Genomic DNA, 15,304 nt, shown 5'->3' with positions numbered 1-15,304 from the left:
ATCTCGGAACAAATTAAATTCGTAAACCGAGGTTCTACTGTACTGTGTTTACCCAACCATGCATTTCCTTTACAGAAAGCTGTCTATCTTTGCTGGTTTGCCATACCTGCCAAAAGAGCTGAAACCCAAACAGGAAGATAAATTCTTGCTTTTCCTTTTTCTCTTATCTCTGAAAATACTTTTTGTTTTAATGAACTGGTATAGTGGAAAACAAACAAAAAAAGCCCACCTGTTCTAGAGTCAGAGGGCTAGGTTCACATCACACCTCTGTCAGTTACCATGGAATTTATGCAACTCACTTAATTTCCCTGGACCTTAGTTTACTCATCTGTAAAATAAGAGAGTTGGGATAGATGGTCTCTGAAGTCCCTTCTAGGTTAGATTTATGATCCCATGAATTAACAAATACTTACTAGGTGCCTGTTGTGTGCAGAACTCTATGGTAGGTACTGAGGGTAAGGGGAAGGATACAAAATTTAGACAACATAGTTTTCATCCTCATTGAGTTTAATCTGTTTGGGATAAGAATTGCACATGTGATTTCAATGATATAGGAGGCTCCCAGATGAGGAAATTCATTCAACTAAATCAAGTTGACACCTCTGAAACTTCACAGAATCATAGGATTATAGATTTCCTAGGGAGCATAATCTATTAAGGGTATAATTCACAAAAACATAATTATATGTACTATTACACTATAACATAATATCACAGCACAAAATGTAATTTCACACAATAGGAATATCAGAAAGAAACAAAGAAAGTGCTAAGGGGGTCACAGATGCTTAGTAATTAAGAGGATAGAAAGGCTTCATGGATGAGGTGATATCTGAATTGGATTTTAATAGATGAGTAGGAATTTAACACATGAAGGGGAGGGAGGATATGACAGGCATAGGGGAAAAACTCTGCCAGATCAGAAAAGCAGGGAAAGCACAAGATGTTTTCTAGGAAAGGGACAGAATGGGCAAAAAGCGGGTGCTTGACTGGAGGTCAGAGTTCAGAGAAGAGAGTAATACAGCAGTACAAAAACAGAGTGGGACCAGTGGTAGAACACTTTGAACGCTAGCCAAAGACATTTGGCCACCAGATCACTTGCTCTACTATTCTAAAAATCTTTTGCCCAAGTCAGAATTATAGTGGGAAGGGCAGCGATCAGGAGATCCAAGTTTTGGTCTAGCTCTTCCATTAACTGGCTGTGTGGCTGTGTGACTGTGGGCAAATCACTCTACCTCTCACCTCAGCTTTCTCATCAATAAAATGAAGGATTTGGAATAGTCGATTTCTTAGGTCCTTTTTAGCCCTTAGTTCATCTCTGATATAGAACTTTCTCTTTACTGTTATTTTGTTTTAAGTTTTAATGCCTTTTGTTTTTTAACATTACCACAATTTTTACCAGAATTCTTTGCTTCCCCTCTTCTCTTCCAAGAGAACCATTTCACATAACAGATAGTATTTTAATGATAAAATATAAAATATCAGCATAATTGATCAATATATAAAAAAGACTGAAAAAAATTATGAACCTACCACCTCTGCAAAGGGTGGGAGTATTTTGAGTCATGTTTATTCTTTCTAATTGTGCAAAGTTCTCCTTTAATTTTGTGTCTGTGCACAATTGTTCTTTATATCGATCTCATTTAATCATTGCATGTATTGTTTTCTTGGCTTTGCTTATTCCATTCTGCAGCAGCACACCTAAGTCTTTCCATCCTTCTCTGCATTCATCAGATTTGTCACTTTTTATGGTACAATAATGTTCTGTTCCCTTTATAATATTAGGATTTGTTTAACTATTTCTCAGTTGATGGACACCTACTTTGTTTCCAATTCTTTACCGTCACAAAAAATAGCTGCTACAAGTATTTTGTTGTGCATGGGGATTTTCTTCTTACTAGTGGCCTGCTTAGGGCATACATCTAGGAATGGAATCTCTGGGTCACTTTATTTGTATAATTCCATAGTGCTTTCCAAAATGGTTGTACTGATTAACACTCCATCAACAATGCACTCATCTGCCTCTCTCATAACAACTCTTCCATGGATTATTCTCATCTTTGTTGTCTTTGTCAGTTTGCAGGGCATAAGGTGAAACCTCAGGGCTGTTTTAATTTGCTTCTATTATTAATAGTTTAGAACTCTGTCTCGTGTGGCTGTTAGTAGTTTGCAAATTCTAGTTTTGATTTCATTTTGTTCATTATTTTGTTGGTTTGGTTTTCTTTCCTCTTCTCTTTAATCAGATTAGATCAATTTTATTGGTCTTTTCAAAGAAGTGGCTTTTAGTTTATCATTGCTATAGTTTTTTTTCAATTTCCTGTTTATTTCTTCATGAGTTTATTTTCTCAGATTTTGTCTTTATTTATTGGTTTTCTAATTATATATATGTAGATATGTGAATATATATGTATATTCAGTTCATTATTCCTCTCTTTTCTATTTTGTGTACATGTAGGAAAATGATTTTTTTCCCCTAAGGACTGCTTTAGCTACATTTCAGAAAGTTTGAGATTTTTTTTTATCAATATCTTCTTTAATAAAAAAATTATTAATTTTTGTTATGATATGGTCTTTGGCCTGCTGAAGGTTTAGGACTTTATTGTAATGATTCCATTAGTTTCTGCATCTTTTGCCTTCTCTGAACTGATTACCATCTTTATTGCATTATAATATATAAAGAATATATTTATAATTTCTGCCATATTTTGCATTAGTTTGCAATATTTCTGTGACCTAATACATAGTCAGAGTTTTTGTAAACACTCCATCTGTTTCTGATAAATATGTATATTCTTTAGCAGTCTCACTTAGAAGACACTACACATTTAAAGTCTGGTTTCTCCAGAAACTTGTTGAAGTCTCTCTTTTCTCTTTTGCTTCTCTTTCTGTAAAACTTATCTAAAACTGAGCAAGGGACACTGAATTTTCCTAATGTATGTCTATGTTTTCTTGAAGTTCAGGTAATTTTTCCTGTATGTATTTAGATGCCAAAGCTTTTGGGGCATATAAGTTTCATATTGATACTGTTTTATTTTCAATGGTTCCTTTCAGCATAATGTAGTTTCTTTGTTTATGCCTTTTTATATTGTGAATATTTTTGCTTTGCATGATTGCAGTTCGTAATTTCTGGATTTAGCTGATACAAAGTTTTGTTTTGTTTTTTCCCTAGCCCATTTCTATTCTGTATATATCTTTGCTTTTAGGTATGGTTTTTATGGGGGTGGGGCAGTTAGGCAATAGATTATGGGATTTTGTTTTCTCATCCAAGCTGTCATACTTTTCACTTTTTTTGGATTGTTTACTCCATGATATTTACTGTTATGAGAGTTAGGTTTATATTTTCCTTCATTTGTCTCTAATATTGTTTGGTATTTTTTTTTCCAAATAAGATTTTCCCTCCTCTTTCCCTATAAACATAGTACTTTGCTCGTCAATTATTTTAGCTTAATCTACTTTAAGGTAACCTCATTCTCACCATTTCTCTTCCTTTTACCTTCAAGGCCCTCTTTTCCCATTTGTTACTCCCTTCCCTAGTTTTGCACATTAATTCTTTTTTGTTTTTTATTTTTGCCTAGTTAATTTTCTCTCTCTCTTCTCTCATCCTCTTCTCCCCTCTCACTTGAGTAAAGAAAAATTTCCTTTCCATTCCTCCCTTTCAACTTGTTTTCTATTAGTTTTTACAATTTCACTTTTTGCACATTTTTCTAAGATGGATCTTTATTTATTCAACTTTCCTTTTCATGTATTCTAGACTATTATTCTTTGATTCATGGCCACTATAATTTTTAGTGTAAGTAAAGCTTTGAAAATGGCTATTTAGGGTTTCCTCTTCTAAACAGTTTCTGTTATTGTCTTGTAGACTCTACCCTTGCCCTCTTTTTCTGCTGTGCCTCACTTTTAGAAATACTAATTCCTGAATTTCTGAGACAGAGAGGATACTGCTGCATGGTAGGAATTTTCCTCTTTTCCTAATTGTGCAGGTCTGATTTTCTTTCTAGGAATATTACAAATGCTCTCTTTTTTTAAATGGAACATCCATCTTTTTTCATTAATGACTAGACTCAAATTTAAAGGGTTTATCACCTTGAATAGCACCTTGAGTTCCTTTGCTTTTCAGAATATGTTATCCCATTTGTTCCTGAGGTTTCTGGTAAGCAAAGAATATCTTTGTTATTTGAAATTTTTTCCTTTATAATTGAAGGTTTTTCTCCTGGATGCTTACAAAATTTGTTTTCATTGGAATTGTTAAATTTACCTACTATATGTCTTGGAGTTAGCAATATAAGGTGGTGTTGGTGGTGGCTGTTTCTGAAGCAATCTATGGATTCCTTCAATTAACACTTTTCTGTGTTCTGAAGTTCCAGGCAGTTGGACTTTTGGGGGGTATTATTTCTTATATTATGGCGGCCTTCAAGATTAGTATTTTTTTTTTTTTGCTTACATGGTGGTCATGTTTTCTTTTAATATTATTTTTTTTTTCATTTCTGCCTATTATTTCTAGGGTACAGACCACACATTCTTCCAGAACTCTTATTTCTTTTTTAAATGATTCAGGAAGACCTGTGGTTCAATGCCCATTTGAAAAAACACAGGGCCCTCTGTCTCATCAGGTGTTGATTCTTTTCCTCTAGTGTCACCCTATTTACTCAGAGATATCTAAGTTTTTTAGCTGCTCTGGAGGCCATATTCCTTTCTGTCATTCATATCTTCCCCACTGATTTATATGCTTATGCTCAAGGTCTTTAACTCAGTTTTATTCTTGAGATCTTTGGTAATTTCAGTCCCCATTTCCTTATGTTCCCCACTTGCCCACTTTCTTACTCCTTCTGCTTTGATGGAGATGTTCCTAAGGTCTGGACCTTAAAGCCTTCTCAGTCTTCTCCTATGATCTTCAGTCTCGGTCTCTGCCTCATTCAACTTTTGTGGAGATAACTGGGAAAGCAGAATAGCCCCAGGTGGATGCTGGGCTTTTTTCCTCAGGATTTGTGGAGTGCCACAGAGTGCCACATGTTGGCATCCTGCTCCAATCCCCTGTTCCTCAGTTCTCTGGCCGAGCACTATGACAACACAGAGTACTATTCTGTTGTTATCTGAGTTATAGCAAACTTCTGCCTTTTGGTCTTCTGTGGCCTGGGATGAATAGGGGTAAACTTGATTTCCAGGACAAGCCAATGGACTGGCTTGTGCAGGCCTGCCCAAGTGTGGTGGTGGCAGCATATGGGGGAATGGGTCTTAAGCTCCCATTTCCATCTAGCACCTGAAAATTTCTCTGAACTGAATCAAATGGTCTGACAGTAGACCACGACTTATTGTATATCCTTCAATGAGTAATGCAATTAACACTGTAGTATCTTAATTATCCTTTTTTTTCTTAATCTCATTAACATTTATTAAGTGAGACAGTAGAAAAGTTATAAAACTTAGGAACTAAAGGAGCCTTAGGTTGGATTTTTTAAAAGATTCTCTTTTCTTAAAAGAACAATACCCTTGGAATAAGATAGTGCAGTTAAATAAAAGCATTGCCGTGCTTGGTTGGGTGAAATAAGGGATACCTGCATGAACTTGAGTGTTTTTCTTAGAGCATAGGTGGAGATTCAATTGAAAGGAAAATTCATTGTTCCTAGATGAAATATGTACACAAAAAAGGGTTTAACAGATCATTCAGAGAATCTAGTATTTCAAAGTTAGTTTATTATGATCAAAAGTGATTAATTCTTGATCCTGGCATCATTTAGTACAAGCATTTGTTACAAGTAACCTGAGTAAGACTGAAGTCTAACCTGTGTTTGACCTGATTAAAGGAGTTCGAGATAACAGATTGAGATGTGGGAACACTCAATTCAGGAGCAGGGGGCCAGAATACAGTGATGCAAGTGGGGTGCAAGTGGGGGATTAGCATAAATGTGGGGATAAACTCATGGTATTTGTATTTAACACACTAGTCAACACTAAAGAGTACTGATAGTATAGTGGGTGGGATATTGTTCTGGAAAATATATTGCTCACTTAGAAAAGAGTCCATTTCTGTTTTTAAACTTCTAATTTCAAACATATATGCTGGAGAGAGCTTTAAGAATAGTGTAGGGGCAACTGGGGGGTGCACTAAATTGAGCACTGGCTCTGGTGTCAGAAGGGCCTGAGTTCAAATACTGCCTCAGACACTTGACACTAGCTTTGTGACCTTGGGCAAGTCACAACCCCAATTCCCTTGCCTGCCCCCCTTCAAAAAAGAAAAAAAAATAGTGTAAAAAGTAGCATAAAAATCAACTGTGAATCATGCTGGTGTAAATAGAGGCATGCAGGCTATCAGTTAGGTTCCCCCAGGAAATTGATCTACTGATGATTCAGCCCCACATTCTATTTTACAACATAATCACAGAATGTTGAGGCTTGAATGCAGCATCTTGGAAATATTTCCTCCAACCCCCTAATTTTACAGATGAATAAGCTAAGATCTCCACAAGTTAAATGACTTGCCCAGGACAACAGATCTAGTTAATTCCAGACCCAAGATCAGAATCCATGTTTCTTCACTTTGTGATAAGGGGAATTTCCACTGCTAAAAGGATCTAAAAGAATAACTAAAGAAACCAGTTCAGCAAAACAGGATGAATTAGCTATCAGATGCTTTGTGTCCCTTACTCATATGTAAAAGAAGATGTCAACATAATCCTTTGATTATAAAAATGCCCTTCTTTTAGCTAACATTTACAGACACTTAAGGTCTTAAATGTTTTTATCTTTCAAAGGAAGAAAGCCAGTTAATAGAAGGACTTACAGATTTCCAGTTGGGTCTTGAGTGTGAATTCCTTCTCTGCCACTCACCACTAGGGTGATTTAAGTCCCTCATCTTTAAAATTAGGGGATTTGGACTAGATGACTTCTAATCTAAGATTCAACAGACATTTGCTGATCGCTAGCATTTATGTAGTACTTGGACATTTCAATGGTAACTTTTATCTATTTGGTCTCATTTGGGTCTCAAAACCCAAAGGCCTGATGATAGATATTATAGCCCCCATTTTATAGATGAGGAAACTAAAGCTGAAAAAAGCTATGTGATTTACCCATGGTCACACAATTAGAAAATGTTAGGGTCAGAATTTGAACTCAGGTCCTCCTAAATTTCAATTCTGGCAATCTATCTACTATGCCAATTTTAACAGGATGGGATCATAGCAGCTAAGATTTAGGAATGAAAAGGACCTTTAAAGGTCATCATAAAGGCCCAGCCCTTTCATTTCACAAATGAGAAAACTGAGGCAGAGAAGTTAAATGTCTTACCACTAAGTAATATGGGTAGTAAATGGCAGAGTGAGGATTTGAGTTTTGTTCCTTGCCTCTGAATACTACACTTTCAATATTATGCCATGACAGAGTCTTTCACTTTCATCTGCTAAAATTGTTGGTCTGATCATCCAGAGGGAAGATGCTACATTGGTAGCATTTTTACCTCTCTGTATGCTGTGTGAGAATGGAACCAGTGTTGAGAAATGTCTGTTGGGAGCAGGTAGGGCTGATTGATTCACCAGAGTTGGTTGTGCTAGAAAGGAAACAAACCTTCCAGTTGGAAAAAGAAAAGGAATGGGAAACCTGGGAGTCATCAGGAAATGTTTGATGCTTTAAAGGACTGATTGAAAGTTAAACAGGTTAATGTGACATTTCAAAGGGATTTTGAAATTCAATAGCATTCCCTGGCAGCTGATGTTTATTCTGTAGTTGTAAGGCAAATGTTGAATTTCTTTAAAGTAACAATAGTAGAGTCTAGAATGGCTATAGATGTTCAACATAAGGGTACAGGGTTGGGTTATTTCTCCTGGCCAAATATACATACATCCTATACATACATAGATACATATCTAATACACCCATATTAACAAATGGGGAAAAACATCTGGTCTGCCCTCCAACCTAGTTTCGGATCAAAGGCAGCTTCTGCTGTATATTTGTTTTACAGATTCTGAAGAACCAGGTACAATGAGATCCACAAAAGGAATAATCATAAAGAAGACTACAAGTAGAACCAGAAAGGACTCTATTATCATTTTTTGGGGGAAAAAATTGTCCAGGAACACAAGGAGATTATCAACTATCATTTTCTAATGCTGAAATGATTGGGATTCATTCTGGGTTTTTTTCTTATTATTTACAAGAATGTTGTACAAACTGATTCAATCCACTGAGGATATCTACCTACCTGTGAAATAATGATGTGTCATATTGACCCATGCAGGTTTCTGGGGACATATTTAATTGCTTAAGAATGAGAATGGAAAAGTGGGACACCATTTTTTATGCAGCATGTCCCAACTTATGGCCTCAGAGTCAAGATTTTAGAAAACGCTATCTAAATACGTCAATAAACAAATGAAACTTGTGATAAGGGAGCCGAAGGACATAATTTAGGCAATGAAGTATGTGATCTACAAAATCACAAGATGTTACAGTTGTAAGCAATTATACTGATCAGCTAGTCCATCTAGTTCTCATTTTATAAATGAGGACATGGGAAATGTTCTCACAGATCATCTTTTTGTTGTTTAGTTGTTTACAGTCATATACAACTCTTCATGTCCCCATGTGTGGTTTTCTTGGCAGAGACACTAGAGTGGTATGCCATTTCCTTCTTCAGTTCATTTTATAGATGAAGAAACTGAGACAAACTAGGTTAAGTGACTTGCCTAGGGTCCCCGATAATAAGACAATGTCTTATTAATTTTTTTGGACAGAAAAACACCAGAGGGCTTATTTTCAGGGGAGGGCTTATTTTAATGAACATTGACAGCAATTTTAATAAACAGGTAAATGTGAACAAAAAAATGTACCTTTATTCAATAAGCAAATCACTGGGGAAGAACAGGATGATGCGCTCACTGCTGCAGCTCTGATTGGATGCAGCTCGGAGTGCAGCGTGCGTTTCACCTGGGGAAAGGGGGGCCGGTGCATACAGAGGGTACTGTAATGTAGCATGTAGCGCAGGGGATCACCTTCACTACAGTAGCAATCTCAATAGGGCCTATTTTCGGGGGAGGGCTTATTTTAGAGTAATCTTACACAGTAAGGGGAGGGCTTATTTTCGGGATAGGTCTTATTATCGGGGAAACACGGTACCTAGTAAGTGTCTGAGGCTACATTTGAAGTCAGGTCTTACTGACTCTAGGCCCAGCCCTCTATCCTTGGCAGCACCACCTAGCAGTCCACAGATTATCTACCACAATCCTTTTTCTTTCATAGATGGAACCCAAGGGAGTTAAGGTGTCTTGCCAAAAGTCACACAGCTAGTTAGTAGCAAAAATGGAATCAGAACCCAAACTTCTTAACTCCTATAAAATGAAGGCACTATTCTAAACACTTTGCAATTATAATCTCATCTGATAGCTTGTACATAGTAAGTGCTAGATAAATGTTAACTATTATTATCTACCTTCTCCACTCCAGTTCAATTTGATCCTGCACTTCCAATTCAGTTCAATTCAAATATTTACCATGTGTAAGCCACGGTGTTGAGTATAGAAAGATTTAAAAAGTCACGCTCTTAAGGATATTCTAGTCTGTTGTGACCTAAGGATCTAGGCAGATCATTAAATCCTTCAAGGAAGAGGCTGAAGCCATCTTGGTGTGTATGGAGCACTGTGAAGTTCATCTAGAAGACAGATCTTAGGAATTATTCTTATCAACCTTTGTCTAATTCTTCTAGAAGAAATCTTTTAAAAATTTTCACCTCTATTGTGACTAGGTTTTTTAAAAATTACTTTTCTTAGCACTCTTGTTGATCTCATTTTTTGTTACCAAACATAAATTGCTAGTAGCAGATACAAACAGATGAAATTTTTGAAAATAAAATAAACATAGTTTCATTTGTTATACAATCAAATCTCTTTAGAATAGGATACTGGTTTTTCCCCCAACAATGCCTTGTTTGACATCCAACATATGGCACTGTAGTACTGAGCAAAATATATCTCAGATCAAGATTTCTAGCATTAGAGTTTTATTTATAATGTACCTCACAAAATTCCCTTTTCAGTTTATTCTCACATTCACTTACCAGATAATGCTTACATATGCCTAAATCCAATTTCTATATATAAAAAGACCTTCAAGATCATGTTCAAGATTCTCTTTTTGTAGCTAGGGAAACTAAGGAGAGGGTATGATTTGCCAATCTACCTTGTTTGGTCATTTCAGTTGTGTCCAACTCTTTGTGACCCCATTTAGGGTTTTCTTGGCAATGATACTGGAGTGGTTTGTCATTTCCTTATCCAACTCATTTACAGATGAGGAAACTGAGGCAAACAGTTGGTTAAGTAACACAGCTAGTAGATGTCTAGGGTGGGAGTTGAACTCATAAAGATGAGTCTTCGTGTTTCTTGGCCCAGCACAATGTGCACTATGACTCCACTAGCTGCCCTAAACTATCTTCTAAGGATTCTTTGAAGAATGTTTAAAGACTCCATATAACAAGGTTCCAATCTGAACAAGGATCACAGCATTTTCATCAGAACCTACTCCAGGTAAAAATAGCCTTTTATTAGGCTCAAGATACTAGATTTTTGTGTAATGTAAACTTTGTTTCACTTATAGTAGGTATGATAACTTGATGATGGGAATTTCTTATATGAAAAACTGTAATTTTCAGGGATCAGTTTCTGATAGAATAAAAATAAGACAAAAAGGCCCGCCAACAAGATTTTACCATTGTCTCTTGTTTACTAGTCAACCTGTAACTGAGTAATACCCTACATAAAGTATGATTTAAAAGTGAATTTCCAGAACCTTGGATAACATATTCCCAAGAAAGACAGAGGGTGCTGTATCTCTAGTTTTCTTCATTAAGGATATAGTTATAAATAATTTATGACTTAATTTACTAATTTCAGACCTAATTAGACATCAAATAAATACTAATGCAAAATTCTAAGTAAATATAAAGGCCTATACAAAAGACTACAAAATAAAAAGGTCTGGCCTAAAACTATATGCACTATGGGTGCATTTGTAATAAATATGCTTCGTAACTAATCTGTTAAACAAAAACAAGTCAATTCAAAACGTTAAAATATACTTCTAACTAAAAAGACATTCTTCTGTCCATTGACCAATATAAAACTAATGAAAATGAAGAGAACTTTTTTATTATGATAGACATAATTTAGAATATCAACTATAAATATTAACATTATAGAAATAATAGCCCATCATTTCTTCACAAGTTGTGAGCTGGACAAATTTCAAAGTATTAATGGGAGCAGAACAATTTAGTCATATGAGATTCATTGTTAGGAAAAGTAGTAAATGCAAATTCAGGAACCAGGACTTGGTCTAGCAACATTCTGATTTTAGAATTTAAAAAATTTCTTCATTTAACATTACATTGTTTACTCCAAAGGCCAAGAGTAACCAACAATGAACAGGGTCAGATAATAAGCTAATTAAAGACAATTGCTATCACACTTAAATGGATTTTTTCTCCAATTTTCTTCAAAGATATTTTTCTCACACTATTTCAAAATATTTCTTCAAATACATATTCTGTGTTTTAAGATTAAAAACTGCTTCCCTCTTCTTAATCATTTTCCATGGACAAATGTAGAAGGGATTAGGAAGTTAAAATATTCTCTATAAAAGTTGCTCAGATGATTACAAAATAGTCATGTTGTTGTTATAATAGCTGAATATTGGGCTCCTGAGTTAGCAGAGACCTTACAGTTCATCTAGATAAACTTCCAGTGTAAATGTTATTTGAAGAAGAATGCTGACAGGATAATCTACTTCCAGTTACTACACTTGTTTGAAAGTAATACCTTGTATTTGTATATTTCATAAATCAGACTTTTTTTAATAATTAAAAGAGCTTCAGTCTATTTTCCTTGGATCTATAGGAGTTAACAATTATGTAGTTGTTTAAAATCTGGAAAGCACTTTGGGTATATTACTCTGAGACGATGTAGGGGTTATTATTATGCTCACTTTATAGATAAGGAAATTGATGCAGGATAATTAAGGGTCATAAAACTAATAGGCACCTGAGAGAGGACTTTAAATCATGTCTTTCTTCCTGACTTTAAGTTAAGAACTAACTATATCAAAGAGCTATCAAATGATCTATGAAATGAAACATTCAAAAGCTAAACAATATCATATCTTAACAAAGTTTTCTCTATTAGTTAAAATACATATTGAATACTGGCTTAGTGAAATGCTTATTTTCTCAATTCATGAAACTGACATAATAGAAATGATATCATGCTTGGCTCATAGTAGGTGCTTAATATAAATGCTTGTTGACTTGATATGATAAAATAGCAACTTTAGTTTTACATCATATGGACTAAGTAATAAAAACCCTTTTAGATATTAATCATCACAATCACAACAATGAAATTCATTGGTATAAGGTGATTTCTTAATGAGAGACACTTGAAGATTAAGTAGCCTAATACCTGTACTTGAGAAAGCTAGAGTCATAATTCTCTATTCCCAGTGAGAGAAATTGTTTTCTTTTAAAGTTAGGACCAATTCATTGAGCCATAAAAAGACTGTCGCAGAATTTGAATTTCTAAATTGAGAATTTACAATGTACAAATATGATTACAATTTCCTACTCTTTTGACAGTTTGGGTCTACATATTTAGATCTATTCTCCTTTAAATTGCATTTACTTAAAATTTATTAACCTTCTCTTAATTAGGGTGCTACTTTAAAAAAAAAAACCTTTACAACTTCTTTTCACAAAAATGAAATCATTTTCAGTCTTGAAACACAGATTCTTGTGCTGAATTTTTCTTGTCATGTTTATGTTTCTTGAGTCTTACTTTCCACAAAAAGTGAAACTAAATACCCTCGAATCCTGGGTTCTCTTACATCACTAACATTTTATTTTATTTTACTTGAGCTGTTCCAAAAGTTAATTTTTTAAAGTAATGTAGACTTCAGTGAAGGGAAAGGACAGGCAATGTTTTTGGTTTTATAGCTTGATGGCTGCCCGGAGCTTGGCAGAGCGCCCTCGAGGATTGTCCTGCACCTCCTGGCTTTCCGGAGTCACCACCTTCTTGTGTATCATTTCCCATTCCAAGGGAGATGAGCTTCTAAAGAATTCCTCTTTATTTTCTAGATTTAAACACAGTTCTGGGACTTGGGCTATCCTCTGTCTCCTTTTGGGACTAAACTTTTCTGTCACGTCTGCTCCATGCAAGAACCGTTTGACAATGCGGTCTTCCAGTGAATGGAAAGAGAGGGCAACAAGGCGACCCCCTGGCCTCAGAAATTTCTGAGCTGTCTTCAGTCCCATGTAGAGTTCATTCAGCTCATTGTTTACAAATATTCGGAGGGCTTGGAAAGTCTTGGTAGCAATATGGGTGGATCTCTGGAGTAAGTCTTTCCTTTCATACAGAGCAGCAGCAGGAAAGGCACCTGGGGATACATTTGGTAAGGAGTGGGGGGTTGGGAGAAGAGAAGAAGGATTGAGTTACAATTTTCTCCTAGGAGCTCAGTAGCTCTTTGATGAATTTCTGTCCCTTAGAAGGACTGCACACTTTCTCTGGGCATCCCACTCTCATCTCCATGCCTCTCTCACGTCATAATGTCTTTCCCCAACTCAGCTATTTTCTTTTGTAATGCTACACATGTGTGGCCTACCCTAAGGAAAATAAAAGAGGGGTGAAAACTTCTACCTGATCCTACTAGAAACTCATTTTGTGACTACCCACAATTGTGTGAAATTTACTTACCTGTTTGTGCATACTTAAAATGCTTAAACTTGAGAACTTGAGGCATTTCCTTCCTCTGTACCCACAACTGCTTTCCCCCTCCCCCAACAAGTTTCCTAGTTCAGTGGAAGAGTCAATGCCAGTCTCTCCCACATCTGTTCAGATCAGCATTCTAAGAAACTGGAGAAGAGAGATCATTAAGTTTTGTACGTCCCATGTGGAGCTACTTGAGCGTGGGTCCTTAGATGCTTCTCAGGAAAGGTTTCTTTCACTCTGCTTACTACAACTTGGACATTTAATCTGGAGGGGAGGACTGAGGCAGGAGATGGATACAGAAAGGGAACAGCTGCTGGATGCTAAAGCCCTTGAGGGAAAAGGCATCTCATCGGCCATTAAATGACTTTCTAGGGTCCCATAGCAAGTGTCTGAGGACATATGAAGCTAGGGTCTTCCTGACTTCAGGCTCAGTCCTCTAGCCACTGCATCATCTAGCGTCCTGCCTAGTATTAAGTGATAACTACTACTATTAGTACTAGTGGGCAACTGTGTGGCATTGTAGTGGATAGAGCAAGAGTCTTAGATTCAGTAGGACCCGTGTTCAAATCTAACCTCAGACACTAGCTGTGTGACCCTGGGCAAGTCACTTAACCCTGTGTGTACCAGTTTCCCCCATCTGTAATATGAACTGGAGAAAGAAATGGCAAACCACTCCAGTATCTCTGACAAGAAAATCCCAAAGAATTAAACATGACTGAAATGACTAAATAATTACAAGTAGTAGCAGCAGCAGTTATGGTAGTAAAAGTAGCAATGAAAATAATAATGATGATAACAGCTAGAGAGAAGGAGGTATTAAAAGTCTCATAACTGGAAGAGAGGGAAGAAGGAACACCTGAAGTTTGGAGAAATATATGGGAAGGGAAGTCCTCAGATTGCAGATGCACCAATGCTGCTTGCCCTCCTTCTTATAGACAATTTTATGCCCAACATGACTGAAAGCAATTGAGGGTGGCCATAAATTGAGCAATTATGCCCTTAAATTTGTTGGCAGTTTCACTTACTCTCTCTACACGACTGACTGCATGTGGTTAATTCCATCTGGCAGTAGTCAATCAAGGTCTTGATTAACCAATGCTTTGCACATGAAATAAGAGCACCTGCCTATGATTCTGATCTGAAAAAAAGCTCAGTCTTGTGAGTTCTGGTTGCTCACACCGGTCACTGTGGGAGGCAAACAGAAAAGGTGTCCTATTCCCCGTGTTTTTCTTGGGCATATGCTATAGTGATTATGTGATACTACTGCTGCCGCTGCCCTCAAAACCCAACTCATTCATCTATGCCATGGGAGGGGGGGAGTGACAGCATGACAGCAAAAAAAGATAATTCCAGGCAGGGTGATACAGATGGGGCCTCTGCACCCTGAGATCACTGCAGTTATCTGTGAAGGCCTGGCAGGAACCCTGAAACACCAGCCAGCTGGTTTATGGTGAGATCACTAAAAACTGAAGGCTCACTTCATGCAGACTACAGACATGACACCCAGAACAAAACCAGTGATAAAAGCCGGATCTTATATTTAAAATGACTTTGAATGA

At 36.4% G+C, this 15,304-nt stretch overlaps 1 protein-coding gene across 6 annotated transcripts in view; it reads right to left on the bottom strand.

Annotated features, from left to right (window-relative positions):
* The window catches only part of METTL15 (methyltransferase 15, mitochondrial 12S rRNA N4-cytidine), a 324,534-nt gene that overhangs the window by 85,217 nt on the left and 224,013 nt on the right, over nucleotides 1-15,304 (bottom strand). For 4 of the 6 annotated variants that reach the window (XM_069091346.1, XM_069091345.1, XM_069091344.1 and 1 more), the window contains exon 6: nucleotides 7,484-13,413. The exons of 1 other annotated variant lie outside the window; for it this stretch is intronic. In XM_069091346.1, the coding sequence (XP_068947447.1) occupies nucleotides 12,968-13,413 (446 nt within the window). In that variant the 3' untranslated portion in view covers nucleotides 7,484-12,967. Of the gene's footprint in view, nucleotides 1-7,483; nucleotides 13,414-15,304 lie in introns of those variants that run through there. One more of the 6 variants, XM_069091343.1, reaches the window with a different exon arrangement.

Source organism: Petaurus breviceps, unplaced genomic scaffold, assembly GCF_028583685.1.
Source record: "Petaurus breviceps papuanus isolate PSGF00001 unplaced genomic scaffold, PetGlider_PUasm1.0 188, whole genome shotgun sequence".
NCBI lineage: Eukaryota > Metazoa > Chordata > Mammalia > Diprotodontia > Petauridae > Petaurus > Petaurus breviceps.
The sequence above is the reverse complement of the archived record's forward strand: the minus strand, read 5'-3'. Positions and strand labels throughout refer to the sequence as shown.